Source organism: Falco punctatus (genome assembly GCF_963210335.1).
Source record: "Falco punctatus genome assembly, chromosome: 4".
NCBI lineage: Eukaryota > Metazoa > Chordata > Aves > Falconiformes > Falconidae > Falco > Falco punctatus.
Window position 1 is genome coordinate 45768528 of NC_137583.1, and position 16878 is coordinate 45785405.

At 40.6% G+C, this 16878-nt stretch overlaps 1 protein-coding gene across 2 annotated transcripts in view; it reads left to right on the top strand.

Annotated features, from left to right (window-relative positions):
- RANBP3 (RAN binding protein 3) overlaps positions 1-16878 on the top strand; it is a 48939-nt gene that overhangs the window by 21440 nt on the left and 10621 nt on the right. For both annotated transcript variants that reach the window (XM_080384121.1, XM_080384122.1), the window contains 10 exons: positions 3933-3969; positions 4060-4146; positions 6624-6695; positions 7529-7594; positions 8703-8795; positions 9888-9991; positions 12535-12654; positions 13278-13381; positions 15680-15758; positions 16627-16729. In XM_080384121.1, the coding sequence (XP_080240247.1) occupies positions 3933-3969; positions 4060-4146; positions 6624-6695; positions 7529-7594; positions 8703-8795; positions 9888-9991; positions 12535-12654; positions 13278-13381; positions 15680-15758; positions 16627-16729 (865 nt within the window). The remainder of the gene's footprint in view (positions 1-3932; positions 3970-4059; positions 4147-6623; positions 6696-7528; positions 7595-8702; positions 8796-9887; positions 9992-12534; positions 12655-13277; positions 13382-15679; positions 15759-16626; positions 16730-16878) is intronic.

Consider the following 16878-nt stretch of genomic DNA (forward strand, 5'->3'; position numbering starts at 1 on the left):
AGGCTCACCCAAGCCAGCCTGCAGCAGCATCCTGCTGTGCCAGCAGGACCCTGTTGGTGAGGAGGTTCTGGAACAGCTTTTAAGCAATGGCCGTGGCAGTTAGTGATGCTCATGTATGTGCAGAGTGTCTGGATTCCAGACTTGCTGTACCATGCTCTGAATTCCTTTTGCGTAAGACTTTTTGCATCTTAAATGCATTTTTCAAAGATAAACACTCTTAAGTGTACTCTTACAGATTTCACTTAATTATGTTGACCTTTCTTTGCTTTCCCTAAATTCTCCCTTGCCCTCCCTGTTTCTGCTCATGATTGTGAATAAACAAAAAGGGACAAATTTGTTGAAGTTTTAAAGTCCTCTGTTAGTTTGTAACAACTGTGTGAGGAAGTAATGGGTGTAAAGAAATGGTTTGTGCTTCAGTATGGGATGGCTAATAAGTTTCATTTGCACTTTTTAAAAGCAGTTGGTAGCCTTGAAAAAGGTAATTTTGGTTAATTAGAACTGTGTCAGAGTGGCAGGAGCCTTGATTTAGAAATAAGTTTTCTGTAGCTGGATTTCTAAAAGTAGGGGAAGGAGGGAGTAAGTGGAAGGTGGCTTCTGTGCTGAATTGAGGAGTAAATTGTAGGTTGGATTTAGATGTTACTGGTTTAAGTATCTCTTCAGCTTCTAATTTCAAAGATTGGAGAGAAGCTGAATCATCTTAATGCTTCCCTATAAGATGAGATGTCCCTGGCTTTCATTTCTGTCGCATATTTCTGTGTCTGTGTAAAACGAGTATCGCTGTAAAGTACAGATTGAGGGGCCTGATGGGGAGGCTGGACTGCTGTTTACTATCAAAAATTGTAATCTGATGTGTTTTCTTCCCAGTCTCAGATAAACTCTGTCATGGGTATATTCCCCTTATTTTTGTCTAGTCTTCCCAGCTTCTCCTGAATAAGCAATACTGGTGAGCAACTTCTGGCTGCAGCGGTGACTTATTTTCTAGTGTGGCTTCATGAGAAAGCGAAGCTTATGCTAATAAAGCAGCTCTGTGTTTCCTTGCCCCCTGTGCCATCTGCCTTTAACTCTGTCAGGTTTGTCTAGAGGTGCTGAGAGGTGTGGAGATCCTGGCTCTGGGTTCCTCTGCAGTCTGGGGGTAGAGGCAGACCAGAGAGGAGAGAAAACAGCTCGCTGCCCCCAGCGTTTACTTCTCACTGCAGCTTATTCCACATTATTTGTCATCTAGGTAGGATCTGTGGGAAACCAGGCTTCATTAGAGCACATGCATCCAGCTTTATTTTCTTGAAAGGCTTTCTTCTGATGATGAAGGATTTTGGAATATTTTTTTCAAGATCTGCAAGAGCGAATTGGTCATTGGTAAAAGTAAGATTATAGAGAAAAAGCGTGAGATTTAATGCAAGGTTGAGGAGGTCTGGAAGGTGAATGCCCCAGGTAATGGGGAGTGACTATTGACAGCAAGTTTTTTAATAAAAGCAAGGAAACGGTCATTAGTGTCTTACACTGGATGCTGAGTATAACAAAATCAAACAGCTCCCAGTAGTGTTGGCAACTCTTCAGTGGAGTAACTCGTGCATATTCTCATTTATTTGAAAACAGAAAATCAAACATGGGTATCTTAAATGCTCAGGTGGGAGGTTGAGGACTGAGGTAGACATAAACGAGGTTCTTTGGCCTGCCTGTGTTTGGGGATCAACCTAACGGATTATGACTTTTCTTCCCTGGCCTTTAAATTCCTGAGTCTCTAAAAGATTTAAATCCATTGTTGCATTTTTCTGGTAGGAAATGTGCAAAGTCTGACCCAACTTCCCTAAGCAGTAATTGACAGCATGAGCAGTGTGTGAGGGGGTACGGATGGGAGGTAGCACACCAGCTGATGGAGATACTTGGACGCCTTTGTAGGAGAAAATACATTTTGAGGGAAAAGGAAACCTTTTTTTATTATTCTGTGCAGCATCTGCTATGACGAGGGTTGGCAGTGTTGGTAACAGCTGTAAAACTTGTCACATGGACTTTTGCATACCTTTAATGTCCTAAAACTCTCAGATTAGGAAGCATGGAAATAATTCAGAGTAGCTACCTGGCTCTGCTTTGCCCTTAGTAGGTTGCAGTTGGTTATGGGTACGGATACTCCTTGCCCACTAAAGGTGGTGATGGTAGATTTGGTTGTGCTTGCATCAGGTAATGAAATTACAATAACGTGATAATTTGAAGCTTGTGCTATACAGGTTTGGTGGGTTTCTTTGTTACTTGGCCATGGAGAGTATAATACCTGCCAGTAAGGGCTTAAGAAGTTTTTGAAGTTCAGGGGGATGTCACTTGTTGATTTCTAAGGATTTCTGCACATAGAGACCTGCAGTTCCATTCATGCAAATTTCTTACAAAATGGTTTTCCTTTTGCTTTCAGGATTTTTGCTAAAAATGGAAACAGGTTGTTGGTGTAGGTGACAACGCTTTCTGTGCAAAACAGAATTTTTTTCTGACTTGACATGCTGATTGCCGAAACAGATGACATCATAGTTTTCCACTTCAGCCTTATCTTTTGGGAAACTAATATGTGTTGGCAGGGGAGATGCCTAATAAGATCATCTTCTAGTAGCGTGGAGTGCTTGACCAGTTACATAGGAAGAGCATGGATCATCAAATACAGTAATTAATGTGATTGGTCTGATAGATATGGGTGGATGGGGGGTGTGGGTGTGTGTGTGTGTTCCAGAACTGTCTACAGCTTTTCATTCCCTATGCTAAAGGTTTCAAAAGTACTTGACTAGGATGCCAGTGAGGTAGCTATACTTTCCTATTAATGTAAAACAAACCAGAAAACCCCTTAAACTTAATTGCATAGGCAAAATGCATTGTGCATGTTTTTTTTATTAGTGTAGAGTGAAATGCTGGTAGTACAATAGTATCTAGATTCTAAATACATGCAGTGCTAAATAGAAAGTTTTATACTTTCTGGTATTCTTATATTTAAGATATGTCTTTCAGATAAGTGTGTCTACCTGTCTGTGCCAACACGTGGCTAGTGGCAGGGGGGGAGGACAAGCCCTGGGGCTGCTGTTCCTCCCCAAAGTGGGGCTGTGTGAAGGGAAGGTGTGTGTCCTGGGGCAGGAGGGGGATGAAGGGGGGGGAGGAGGGGGATGAAGGGGTCACGTTGGGCTTAGGGAGGAGGTCTGGTATCTCAAGGGACTTTGTAATGAGATGGTGCTAATGCTCCCCTGGTTGCCTTCCGTAATGAAAAGAATCCATCGCAGGGTTATGTTTTGTGGGAGCAAGGGGTGTTACATCAGCTGAGGAATGGGCAGAGCGATTAGGGAGAGAGAGAGACACCTAGAAATCATCAGACAAGATGTGAAACCTTTGTTCAAAAACTTTTTGAATATTGTGATAGTTGGTAGCCTGGGATGCTTCCCGTTTTGTTCCTGGTGCTGTGGGAGATGCTAGGAGACTATCCATTGCTAATTCCTGTAAAATTCCTGTAAAAATGTCATAGCAGTGATTTCTGGAATGCATTTTAAAAGACATTCTTCCAGTGCTGTTCTTCTGTTGAAGGAACTGATGTCAGTTACGTTAATTAGGAAGAGTGTGTTGGGATGAACTCCATGGGTTTGTTCATCATGACTTTGGAACTTCTATGGTACTTCTAAAATCAAAACAAATTTGAAAAATGCCAGTTTGCTTTTTTCAGTATATAGAAAACCTAACTGTAATTATTGCACAGTCTCTGAGGATGTTAGTGCTTGGGTGTGAATTTTCAGGTATCTTATTTGTAAACTTGGATTAATCGTAAGTCATAAAAATAATATATTGCCTTGGGTGTATATCATTGATAGTAAGGTAAAAATCTCCAAACTGATGCTTAAAACATTTTGATGTATCCAAAGAGCTTGAAATGTTCAGTATGTGACTTTTGGTTTATCACTGTTATCTGATTGCAGAGATCAGCGGATGGATCAAGTCCAGAAGACGGAGATGGTAAGAAATCTGGTTGTAAGATTAAAAAACATGAGTATATGTGTCTCTGGGATTTTGTGTATTTTCTCTAATTGTTTTTTTTTCCTACAGAATCTGATCGAGAGGACGGGAGCTACTGTCCACCTGTAAAGCGTGAGAGAACTTCATCCTTAACTCAGTTCCCTCCTTCTCAGTCAGGTAAATGTTGCCACAATATTCCATGTGAGCAGTGGGTTTCCTTCTTACACTTTTTATTTTGCCCAAATAAGTTGATAGATCTGTTTGTTAAAATATTTTCTATCTGTAAGTTTATATATATTTGTAGTTTCAGCTTTTAGCCTTATGTTGTTAAATTGAGGATTTTACCAGAAATCTCTTTGATTTGTTGTGATCAGGTTGCCTAACACATCTGTATAAAAGCTCCTTTTTCTTAGTTACTCAGCTGCCAGGCAAATCTACCAATTCTCAGGTCATGCTTCAGTCAGTTTAGTCCTTTTTTCTCCCATTCCTTTTAAAGTGGAGAGGATTCAGTGTGTTTCACCAACATTCTCAGCTGGCAAATGCAAGAGAGTGACCACTGCCCACCAGTCACAAACATGGGAATGGGCATGTTTGATATTTGTCATCCCCTTGGGAATGGTCTCTCAAATTTCTGCCTTTTTCTTGTCACAGACAGTACGAAGTTTTTAGCTTTAGTGGAAGATTTTTAGTTCAGGTATGTCAGCGCTTGGGGCAGGTTTAGAGACTGCTGCTTTTCTTTCCATCATCTCAGCTGAAATAAAGGAGAGGAGACAAACAGTAAACATGAGAACGGTAAAAAAGTATTCCTCTAATATCCAGCACATTTGGGAATTGCGACTAAATGATGAAAACCTAGTTCTTCTGCTTTTAATTTCAAAGAAATAAGTGACTATGGAATTAAAAAATGTAGTTGCTGATATGTTATGGGCGTGATATTTTATTTTCATGCTGCCAGTCTGTGTCAGGAGGAATTCCTCCCCTAAGACCTAGATTTTCTGGAGTGCAGCTTAGTGGGCTTCCGGGCGCAGGCAGCGCTGTTAATTGCAGACGGTTCAGGGGACCAATGCTGCTGCTGTCTGCTCGCCGATCACTCTTCGTAAAAGAATGCTGTGTGCATTCATCAAAAATAGTGAAAATGGTGATTTTTGTCTATAGATTTTCTGTTAGGATAACAGAATGCGTACGGCCTGTTAAGTGCTTCCTTATTTATTGGACTTTATATTCCTAGTTCCTATAATCGTCTGTAATGCCTTTATCTTTTAAATTAGAATCTCTAAAATCTCAGATTTTGCTTAACGCTAACATTTGTTAAGAAGCGGAGGAGAACAATTTATTTGGCTGTTCTGTGGTTCGATACTGGATGTTTCAGGAGCCAGCATGCTTTCTCGAGCATCTGCCTGGCTAATACACTTTGACTGGATGTGGCTGTTCAGTCCCTGTTTGACTCCCCTGTTCTCTTCTGATGTGTGGTGTTGTCAAAGGGTGACCTCTGGAATTACAGCTTCTGTAAGGGCTTCTTTGAATAAATATTGTTGACAGTATCCCATGGCCTTGGTTTACAGAAAATCTTTTGCTTTCTAAACCTCTTAAATTTTTTGTTGTTGTTACGTTGCTCTCAAGGGTAGGGAAATTTTGCTTATATGAAACTCACAGCATGTTTAAGCTTAAGGCAGACCATCGTAAAAAGATGGAATTAGAGGAAAGAAGCAAATATGGGGTGGGGTGGGGAATCTAAAACTTAAATATAAAACACAAGTCCTGCATCTTTTAATGCAACAGTGCTCAGAGATGAGTTTCCTTTCTTTTTTCAGCATACTTAAGCTTCTTCTGCAGCCTCATAAAAGCTAGAAAGAGCTGATAAATACTGTATTTACCTCGTGCAAGGTGATCTGTTGGAGACAAAATCCCCAACCTACTATTGTTGCCTTGTGACTGTTGATGCATCTACCTCCTGCTGTGATCATCACATTTTCTAAACTGAGTTATCTGTGATTCTTCATACACCACCACAAGTATTTCAGCTGCTGAACAGAAGTTCAGCACCCAGCAAAGGGTGGAAAAGAATCTGTTCTTTGCTCCTTTCAAATATTTTTTTTCTTTGTTGTTGACTGTTTTGCTTCTTGCGTGTGACACTTGCAGATACTCTCATGTACTTTTTCTGTAGAATTTTTATCCTTGCAGGACAGTTGAAACAGAAGCTGCTGAGCTCTTAGTGCAACCCCTGCTGTCACTCGTAAGCCTTTTGAGGAGCCCAGTGTTATCTTACACTATTTAGCAGGTGTTACACTCCTTTCTGCACTCTCTGCAGAGGCCCTTTGAAATGTTATACATATTTTGTAATGGTATTTTACATTCTGATGTCACTTTTAATTCTAGTTTGGATAAAACACAGGGTTCCCGTTTTGAATTTTATCTTCTCTCCAAAATAAATTTGCTCTTTCTCTGTTTCAGGAGAAACTAAGGAAGGGTTTATGGACGATGACCTGTTTACTTCTGTGATTATAAAGCTGTTTTAGTTCAGAAGAAAGAAAAACCCAAAATAAAACAAATTACAAGAAATATCATTTTTGATTTGCAGCCTTGATGTGTCTGGGAACAGAGTTTATGAACAACATACACAGCTTCTCTTTATTTTTCTTTTTCTTTGACTGCAGTAACAAAGAACAACGTCTTTATGCCATCAAGCTTCTGTGAACCCTCTACTGGCAATTCTGACTCAGAACCAGGTGATCTTCCTCATTTTTCTGCTTTTTCTCAGCAAACTGCTGTCAGTCTGTCACAATCCAAAGTAGTCCGGTACTTCAGAAGTAAGACCCTGTCTGGGAGAATGGAAGTGGTGATGGTTCTGATCTTATAGCTGTTCTCTTGCTGACTTCATTGTTTGATTTCACACTTGTTGGAGGTAATTAAAATAACAAATATTGAAATTCTGACATGCTTTGGGAGTGGTGGTGGAAGACTGCAATATGGCTCCGTGCTCACCTGTTAACCTCAAGGTAAAACTTGAGGGAACTTTTCATTTATCTACTTTGGATACTGGTTTTTTGATATTAAAAATCAGATCAGTAATCTAAGGTCATGATGATGTTCAACAATGACCTGTGGCTCCTCTCTTGACAGTACCACTTTGTCAATTGTTCTGTGGTTTGTGGTTTCTGTGTGGGGGTGCTTGTTAGTAACTGTCATGTTCAGTCAAACTTTTGATTGTCCTTTTCTTAGTTTGATTCTCACTTTAAAACCTCTATTACTTGTAGTAAACCTCTACTAAATCCTTCCCTGAAAGAACTCAATTTCTCTTGTTAAAATGGTCTGTTTCATGTTTCTTCTGGAAAACAATTTTGAATTTTTTTTTTCTTGCAGTCTGTGTTTCTCTCTGTGATGTGTATTTCCTGTGATCCCTGGAAGTTCAGGCTTCTTATGGAAGAAGGGAATTCTTTGGAAATGTCCTTATGTTGGATATTTATAAAACTTGTGGGTTGTTACAGTGGGGAAAACATAATTTATGACTGTATGTAGAGTGTTACAGCTGTGTCCTTGTAATTTTGTATTTTGCTTGTAGAGGAGAAGAGCAGCGGATTCCGGCTGAAGCCACCAACACTTATCCATGGTCAGGCACCTAGTGCAGGTGAGTTCAGTGCTTTCTGCAACAGCACAAAGAAACCAGTTCTAGCATTTTATTTATTTAGGAGTTTCCTCAAACTGCTGTTGTGCCTGGAAGGCGGCAATATCTGTGTTTATGCAGAAAATCTTGTATTCTCCAGAGTGGTTCTGCACTTAGCCACTGTGTAATGCATATAGACGCATCCAAATTTTGGCTTGCATTAGTCATGCATTTCTGAAATGTATCTCCCCGTTGTCTCTGCTTGGCCTGCTTTGATTCAATTCTCATATAAATGTTTGAACTCAAGATAATTATTTCGATTGTTGTTGTGCCCCTCGAATGTGGGTGGCCTGAAATGATCCTGCTCGCAGAATATTCAGCTGAGTTACTCACAGCAACTTCTGTTGCAGTGTTTTACTGAATCAATTGTTCATCTTTGTTTTCTTCAATGAAGAAAACTGAGCCTTCAGGCATTGCCATTGCCTTGTAGACGTGATGTTAAGATGTCTTTAGGTGGGGTTTTTTTGTAGTTTCTTCTAATTGTTTAAGGTCAGTGGGCCTTTTGACTTAGAGAGGAATTAAAGAGTTAGTGCTGTGTATCTTACTATAGCAAACCAAAGAGGTCAGGTTAGTTCAGAAGCCAGAAGGCTGTCACATGAAACAACATCTAAGACTATTACACTGCCAATACATTTGATTGTATGAGGAATTAAAAATAAAATAATTAGTTTACCAGTATCTGGACTTGACTTCACTGGAAGAAGAAAAGATGACCTGGAATGTGTAGTTGAATAATATGTCAGTGCATCTATAGGATTGCTTGTGTACTGTCATTCCTCTTAAATTTTTACTTTTATTTCTGAGTCAGTCATAAATTCTCCTGTGTTTTCCTGGATAAGGCAGAGAATATATTTTGAAGTGTTCTTTAAGGCTAGGAAGTAGTCTTCTATATTTGGGACCAATTCTCTTTTGAGACTGGGTGAAGGATGGGGGGAAAAAGGGGCTGGAAGCTTTTTAAATCTCTGGTTTTCCATTGTATGTGCTGTTGGAAGCAGTTACAGAGAAGATTAGATGAAGCTAATTTTTTCAACTTCAAGGCTTTATAGCTCTTGAAAAAACTCTGTGTTTGCAGGTCTCCCTAGCCAGAAACCGAAGGAACAGCAGCGCAGCGTGCTACGTCCAGCAGTATTACAGGCACCACAGCCGAAAGCTTTCTCACAGATGGGTAAATAATACTTTTGTTGCTAGAATACCACAGAGGGAGAAGGAAAACACAAAATCAGTTTAGTGTCCGGGTTTGTATTTACTCAGCATCTGCCTTGTTTTGTTTTTCTAGATTTCTCCTTTCAGAAAAAAATCTCAATTGTTCAGTGTATCTGTTACATGTAAGAGTTAACACAGTCAAACCTTCAGTTTTAGGGTGACATTGCCAAGCCTCTAACTTCAGTGTAGTCCATGCTTTGGTTGTGGAATAAAAGAGACTTTTAAGGGTATGGATTGACAATCTCAAATGATGGCATTGACTGTGGTATAATAAGCCACAGCACTCCGAAGAGTGCTAGACTTCAGCTAGCTGCCCAGCAGTGTAAAACGCTGAAATCACTGGGAGATGCCTCTAGGCTTGGGGACCGATTTGGAGTTGGGACTTTGAGATAGGATTTGAATTCTTAAGTTTGGTCATGTATGTTATGCTTGTTGTATTGTTACAGAATTTGATATAGCTAATTGGAATAGGCATAATTGAAAACTGGATGTTAAATCAAAAGCACTCTTGAAGGTGTCCGTATCTCCTAAACTGTTTCTCCAGCCCCCCACCTCTTGTTACTTTGAAGTTCAGTTCAACTGAAACAGAATTAACTTCAGTTAAAGCTGAATCTGGCATAGAACCGAATGTTTCTAGCGTGATTTCTTGGCGTGCTGGTTGACACAGATCGGACTCAACAGAAGCCTTAATTTTGGGGTACATGTTTTCAATGGGGGTTTGCTATGTAAGTACTTAGGTCAGCCCAAAGAGGAGCCCTGCTGGCTGGGGGCAGGGTGCTTGCTTGAAGTTGTGTGTGGTGAAGTCCCTGCAGTGTTTGTATGAATGAAGTGACCTTTTGATAACTTGCTTTTTTGTATTTGGCATTTTGATTCTGCTAATAACTGCTGCATCGTGTTCCTCATGTCTCTTGCAAAATATATGGTTACTCTATAGTTTACATTGCAGTGTTTCATGGACTTAAACAAGAAAACAGCATGCAGTTTGCTTTAGAAAACTTTTAGGACAGTCTAAATATGTAGAGAATTTGTGTCATTTTCTCATTTCTTATTGCAGTTCTCAGCAGTGGCACCAATGGTGTAAATATCCTGCCAGATTCTGCAGCCACATCAGAATCACTAAGTAACGCAACACTGAAAAGTTCTGACTCTGAAGACAAGGTGAGTTGGAGAGGGATGCTCAAGGTGATGCTTTAAAATAACATTCTCTGAACAGCGCCTATTTGTTTAGTAATGTGAGAGCAGTTTAATCAGGGATAGCCCCCTTACAGGTCCATACTATGGTAGTACACTTTAGGTGTAGTAGTAAACTATACTGTCCTAGTAGTATACTATGTTTATCTTTACTAACTCAAGAACAAAGATTTACTGAACCCACAGTTTCGGATGGTTTTTCATACCTATTTTCCCTCACAAAATATATTAAAAAAAATTGCTCAGTTCTGTTTCTACTCTAATTGGTTCCTTTTAGTCCTAACTTTATTTCTAGCTGTGCTGTAAAATCTTGCTGCTGCTTGGCGGCTGCCATTCCTACCACAGACACTGGATTCCTGTGACTTGGGTGCCTTGGTTCAGTGGACTGATGGTCACAATGCTGCTTTTCCATCTCTTCAGATCGCATGAAAAAATAAATCTTCCTCCTATAGGTTCACCGCTTACTCTGCATGCAGAGAGAGTCAGGGGAGTACAGAGGGGTGGGAAGCTGTTGTCTCCTCCAGTGGCTGTTGCTGGTCTGACTGGTGCTCCTGGCAGGCCAGAGACTGGGAAGCATTTACTGAATTCTTGGTCTCACCTAAAAGGGCTTTGGTTTTGAGCTGGGCAAACTGAGCAGCTTGCACATGTTCAGTCTTCCTCCTGGGACTGCCTAGCAAACCCAGTCCCCTGCCCGGGGAGGATGGCTTTACAGATCCTGGCTTGGTTTCTAACAATTGAATGTGGAATGGTGTTGGGAAGTGTGAGGGTGGAATGCATACAGGCAGCTGAAGCAAATAAGTAACATAAGTGTAGAGACAGGAGCTATAGTGGGTAAAACCCCAGAGGCAACAAATAAATTCCCTACAGGTAACGGTGGAGGGAGGGGTCAGGTAAAGACATCTAAGTGTTAACAGTTGTTTATTTGGTACTTTGGAAGTAATTAAATAGTAATGAAAGAGGTAATTCCCTGTTCTGTGCAAAATGTGTCCAGTCCTTTCCTTCCTGCAGGTATTGAGCCTCGTAAGAGATCTTGACTATCAAGAGATCCTTGGCATCTTAAGGGATGTTGAGGAAGACCTGGGGGATTTTAAGGGTGTGTGGGGTTTGGGTGGTTTTTCAGGGTGGGTTTTTTTTCTGGTAGCTTCATTAGACAATGGATTGCTTTTTGGTGACACGTTGAGCATAAAAGTAGTATTAACAATGCTGGTGTCTGCAATGGTTTACTTGAAATTCAAGTCTCAGTTAACTTTGAAGTCTGAGTATCTAAGCAGAAAGACTTCAAGTGTGAATGGCAGTTTAAGGTTTAGTGAAAGACTACTGTCATAATTCAGCAGCAGCAAGTAAATTCATTGCATGGATCAGTATGAAGGCTTTGTAGGACAGGCTTGTTACCTCTTTATGCCATTAGGGAGACGTTCTATACATTTTTAACTTTTTAACCAGAAGTCCCCTTGATGTTAATGAAAGTCTAGAAATACTGACCTAGGAGGACACTTTCTGGTAGAAGAGAGCTCTTAAATGTGGGTGTTAAGGATCATTGAAAGCTGAGTGTTAAATGGTATAGAGCTTCATAACTGAACATTTGCAATTTTATCAAGGAGTGTGGTGGGATATTCTTCATTCTCTTGGCATTTGTAGTCAGCTTCACCTGTGTGAAGCTTTGTCACAGCTGTAACTGGAGGTAGCACAGCAATTAAATGCTGGAGTCTGTCTGCAGAACGTGCGGTTGCTTGATAAGGATGAATGGTTACATCTGGAATTAGAGGTTTTGTATCAGTGATTGTTTAGGCAGATCTGTGGTGTAGGTTTGATGTACCACAGGGAAAGTGAGGGCAAGTACATGGCATTTTGCGGTTATATATGAGCCTACTCTGCCCTTGTTACAGCAGATGTGAGTCATTGTCTTATTTTACTGGCAGAAAAGATTTTTTTCTTTGAGGTCTCTGCCTTGTGCTTATACGAGGTAGTGGAGTGAAAATGTTCCCCGTTGTTGTCCTACTCTAAGCATCTCTGTGGTAGCCTGTAGCTATTTGGGCGAAGCCTTGACTCTGTCTTGAAAATCCGCAGGGAACTGCAGGAGCCCTAAACAACATGATCCTTAAATGGGTACAAGCTCCAGCCTTCAAGCCAGCCTCCCTTGACTGGTGGGAGAGTCTGGTGGCTGAAAGTCATCAGATGTATGGGGAAGCTTGGTGGGCAGCTGAGCCCACCGTGCAGCCCTTTTGGCAGCAGGGAGGTACCGATGCTTATCCAGAAGGAAGACCTGTTAAGGAGATCCTAAGCTAATGTAACTTTTCCTTTTGTTCAACAGAATGCTTCTTTAACCCTGTCTGCTCTAAACAACAACAGAGGATTATTATTTTTTTTTTCTAATTCAAAATTTGCCTCATAGCTCTGGAGATGTTACTTGTCATTGTAAATGACAGTGTGACTCACCATGTTGTAACATGTGGGTTTTGTTTAGAGAAACTCCATTACCTAGGCTAAAGTTTTCGATTTCTTTTCTTTAGGCGGGCGAATGTCAGAAAAGAGAGTCCAACAATACTTCAGATGGTGACAGCTGTGAGAAGGCGGAACTAAATGCACAGCAAGCATTTGTATTTGGGCAAAACTTAAGAGATAGAGTTAAGGTACACATGTGTTTCGTTATCTTGACACTGAGTTGATGTATTTAAGGCTGAGCAGCAGTGGAACAGATCATTTGTTGGCATGAGCATTGCACAGTTTATAAAGTACTTTGAAGCCGCTATATAACAGGGTTAAAACCTCCATGTATGCAAAAATAGAAGCTGTGAACACAGTTTGGCTGTTTAGTAAAACTTGTCTTCTAGACATTAATAAATCAATATGCTCCAGCATAAGAAGCTTTTTCAAATAAACAAATCTACTGCAGTCACAGGTAACGTCTAAAGCGTGATGTTATGCTTTCTCTTACCTTTTTGGTGAGAATTAAGTTGAAATGTTTTCCTAAGATGCTCCCATGCAACCAAGACTTCATGGAAAAGGTGAGAAAAGAAAATTAGGGCAGCCTGGGTTCAAACCGGTGCATGGAATAATTGGATTGTTGGTACCTCCTGTTGAAGACAGGTTTGCAAGGGTTTCCTAGCATAACAAAAGGAAGCGTAGTACTGACCATAGGCTTATATTGTTTTATTGTAGAATGTGTTTGTGGATGGAACTTTGGCTTGGGAAAGAATGAGCTCAAAATTTTGTGGTTGGTAAAAACTGTCAATATATACTTGTTCTTTTATAGCTAGGAGATGAAAGCAGTGAAACTGCCGATGTGCAGAACGCTGGCCTTCCTACATCAGATGTACCTTCTGCAACAAATTATTTTCTACAGTACATCAGTTCCAGGTGAGACTACAGGGAAACCTTTATGATGCTTTTTCCTTATTCTGTGTTCAAAATTATTTGAACATCCGCTCTTTGTTGGATGCAGGGTTATACTGGGTCAGTGGGGACCTAGGCTTCTGATGAATGAGGTGGCAAACTTCAGATCTGGGGCAATGCTCAATCATGTGGTCAAGGGAGATGCATTTGGCTCCATTTACCTGACCATGTCCTCACAAAGCTTCTTCGGTAAATTAATTAAGCATAAGATAAGTCTTCTCACGAATGTTTAGAAGGAAACACCGATGGAATAAATTGGAGCTGTCAGTAGAATCCTGTAGAGACCCGTGCTGTATTTGTGTTGTTCAGTGCATTTTATATATGATAGGGATAAAGGAAAGTGGTTTAAAAGTTAGATGTTTGTGATAATAAGCTTTTCAGAGCAATACAGGGTGCTCGTATGAATAAGTAGGAGCCTAACTGGGAGGTCTTTGAGAGAATTTCTGATTAGGCAGTAGTATCAGAAGAAATTTGATGTAGGTATACATAAGGCAGCCAGGAGAAAATTGTGCTAATTATATACGTGGTGAACTCAACAGACAGCCTTCACTTAAGGCTAAGATGTCAGTATGGCTCTGAAAATGTTAGCTCAATATTGGTCAAAAAAGTGTTACAGAATAGGAAACGGACGGGATTTTTGTACTATGCAGCTGTGAATACAAGTAATAACTGGAAAAGCATGGGGGCAAATCCCGCTGAGAGTGATAGTGGCATCTCTGCTCCTGGAAGAACCTGAACTGCAGATTGAGGTCATGAAATAATGGCAAGAAAAGCGCCCATAAAGTGTGCTTGCCTTGTCCTTACATTCTGCATTTTTAAGACCCTGTTGTTCACCATGAAGTTGGCACTAGGCAGTTTTGCAGCCTGAATCTCTTTCAACACTGAGCTTTTCAGATGATGCGCTGGAGAGGCAGAGAATGCCCCAGAGTGACTGTGTGGATGCCAGGTCAATGCCTTTCCAGAGACATGTCAGATTTTTTTTTTAATCAGATTTGACAGACAATAACATCCAAATACTGGAATATTTGTTCATATCTTTCAACTTGTATCATATTTCAATTGAGTCTTCACTTTAGGAAGATTTATTCATGGTAGATCAATTACCAGAAACCTAGTTTTGGGTTTGCCTTTAAAAAAAAAAAAAACCACAACAAAACACACAAACCTTAAGTATCTCTAAGTGGTGGTGGCTTTGCTTTTTAGCTGAGAGGGCAAGACATTATGATGATGAACTTGCAAAAAGAAAACTCCTCCCTGCGTGTAACATACTATGAGTCCTTAAACTGTATGGCACCTTAAACAGGTGCCATGGCAGGTACCAGTAGATCCCGTTGAGTTCCCAGTTGACATTTGGAGCTCAGAACTGTAGTATTTAATTCCCTTAGTAGGCAAAACTTTCTGCCTCTGAGGATTTCCTCTGTTCTTGGAATCTCCTTGTTCAGAAATAACAACTCTACCTGCACGATTTCAAGTTTGGTGGTTCTTGAATTGTGTAGTGACGTACGTCCCCGCATTTTCCAAACCTGGTGAAATGCACATAGGCTTGATTTCAAGCGGTCTGCATGTTCACTTAGGAAGCGTGGTGAGGTTTTAGAAAGATATGCCTGAAGGGCAGGCAGATGAGCAATGACTTGTGAAGTTTCTATAGTTCAGTAAAATAGTAAAACTCCTAAATGGAGTTTAAAATGTGTTAATTTAAAAAAAAAATCATAAAAATGCCGCATGGGAGGAGGATTCTTGTCCTATAAAGAAGGTGTAAGGGCTGAGGTTTGATTGTGAAACTTCTTGGCGAGGCTGTAGCACTGCAGATAGTCTAGTAAAAGGCGTTACTTACCTCTGCTACGTTTGTTTCAGTTACAATATTGCAAGTGGGTTTGTTTCAGTTCTTTCTGTTCCTGAGAAAATTGACTGAGAATGTGTAGTAGTTCAAGTTTTGTGCATGTAGAATGCTATTTTAAAAAGTATGTTACAGGATTAAACAGTAAGCCCTGACTTAGTGTTCAGCATTTAGTATGTAATTAGACATCTAAAGGGAAGATATTTACAGTGATAAAATCATTTGCCTTCATTCTGGGATAATTCTCATTCTGTAAAACTAGTGTGTGCTCTCATGTTACTAAACAGAATTAAATTTTGCCTGTATTTCTGTGTCAATCAGTGCTTAATTTTTAAAGCCAGTGATGATTGCTCGCTTAAGGAATTTTATCACTGGAAGATAAACAGATATTTTCCTGACTTATAAAAACTGGTGGTTTTTTTCAGTGTAGAGAACTCTACAAACAGTGCAGATGCATCTAGCAACAAGTTTGTTTTTGGACAGAACATGAGTGAGCGGGTCCTAGTAAGTATCCACTGGGCATGAAACGTTGTCATCTTCTGAGCAGTTTGTGTTACGGATTCTCACTTGGGAATTTTGAGAAACTTTAATATTTGTCACTCTGGAGCATGGTTTCCCTTGTGGGTAGCTTATTTTGAGTGCAGCATGGGGATTTGTTCAGCAGTGTGCTCCCAGATTTCCCTGCCAAGCTCTGAGGAGATCCAGCACCTTCTTTGTAGGGCGTGTGGTTCTCCAGTCCAAGCACTCTGTGGCCCAGCTTGCTGCTTTAAGTGGCTTCAATATAAATTTTTGAGGGTGTTTTATGTTCTGTCCCCTCCAAACTGAGAAGAGTTCTGCTACGGGGCTCCCCCAGCGATGGGATTTCAAGGCCAGCAGTAAGGCAGCTGCCTCAGTACCTGGGTATGGTTCAGGAGATTCTCTGTTCGTTGTGTACCAGCCCAAGGTGTAACTTCCAGTGCCTCGCTGCTTCCTGCTGGTTTTATTGCTGTGTATTGCTGGGGCAAAAGGGAAACATTTAATGCTGTGGATTCGTACCCATCCAACCGCCGAGCAGGGAGTTCAGTCAGGTGTGCTTTAAGCTGACCTGTAGCTGAAATCAGTTTGCTTTGTTGAACACAACTTCAAAATAAGGGTTGAAATTCAGCGTCAGTTCCGGGGGAAAATAATTTGAACTGGTTCTCAGGTCATGCTCCATTCGGTCCCTTGGCTGGGGCACTAGGACAGCCTTTACCGTGGAAGCATGTCATCCGTGGGGTGGTTCTTTTGCTGCGTGGTTGATAAACACTAGGGCTTCCCTCTAATCGATTGCTAGTCTTGTTCTGCAAAATCTGTGTGTGTGTGTTCAGTTTACCACCTCTTCTTTTTGCCATAGAGTCCACCAAAATCAAATGAAGGTAGTACGGAGAGTAATAAGGAGAATGCTGCTACAGAGTCTGGGTCTGAATCATCTTCTCAGGAAGCCACCCCAGAGAAAGGTGAAAAACAAAACATTGTTTTAGGAATGGTAGCTAATCCTTGCTTAAATGATTGCTTTTTTCAATATCCTGTTCCTTTATAAAAAATAACATTATTTTTTTATGTTGCCTTTACTATCCTGTAACCAAAGATGGATGCTGTGGGTGGG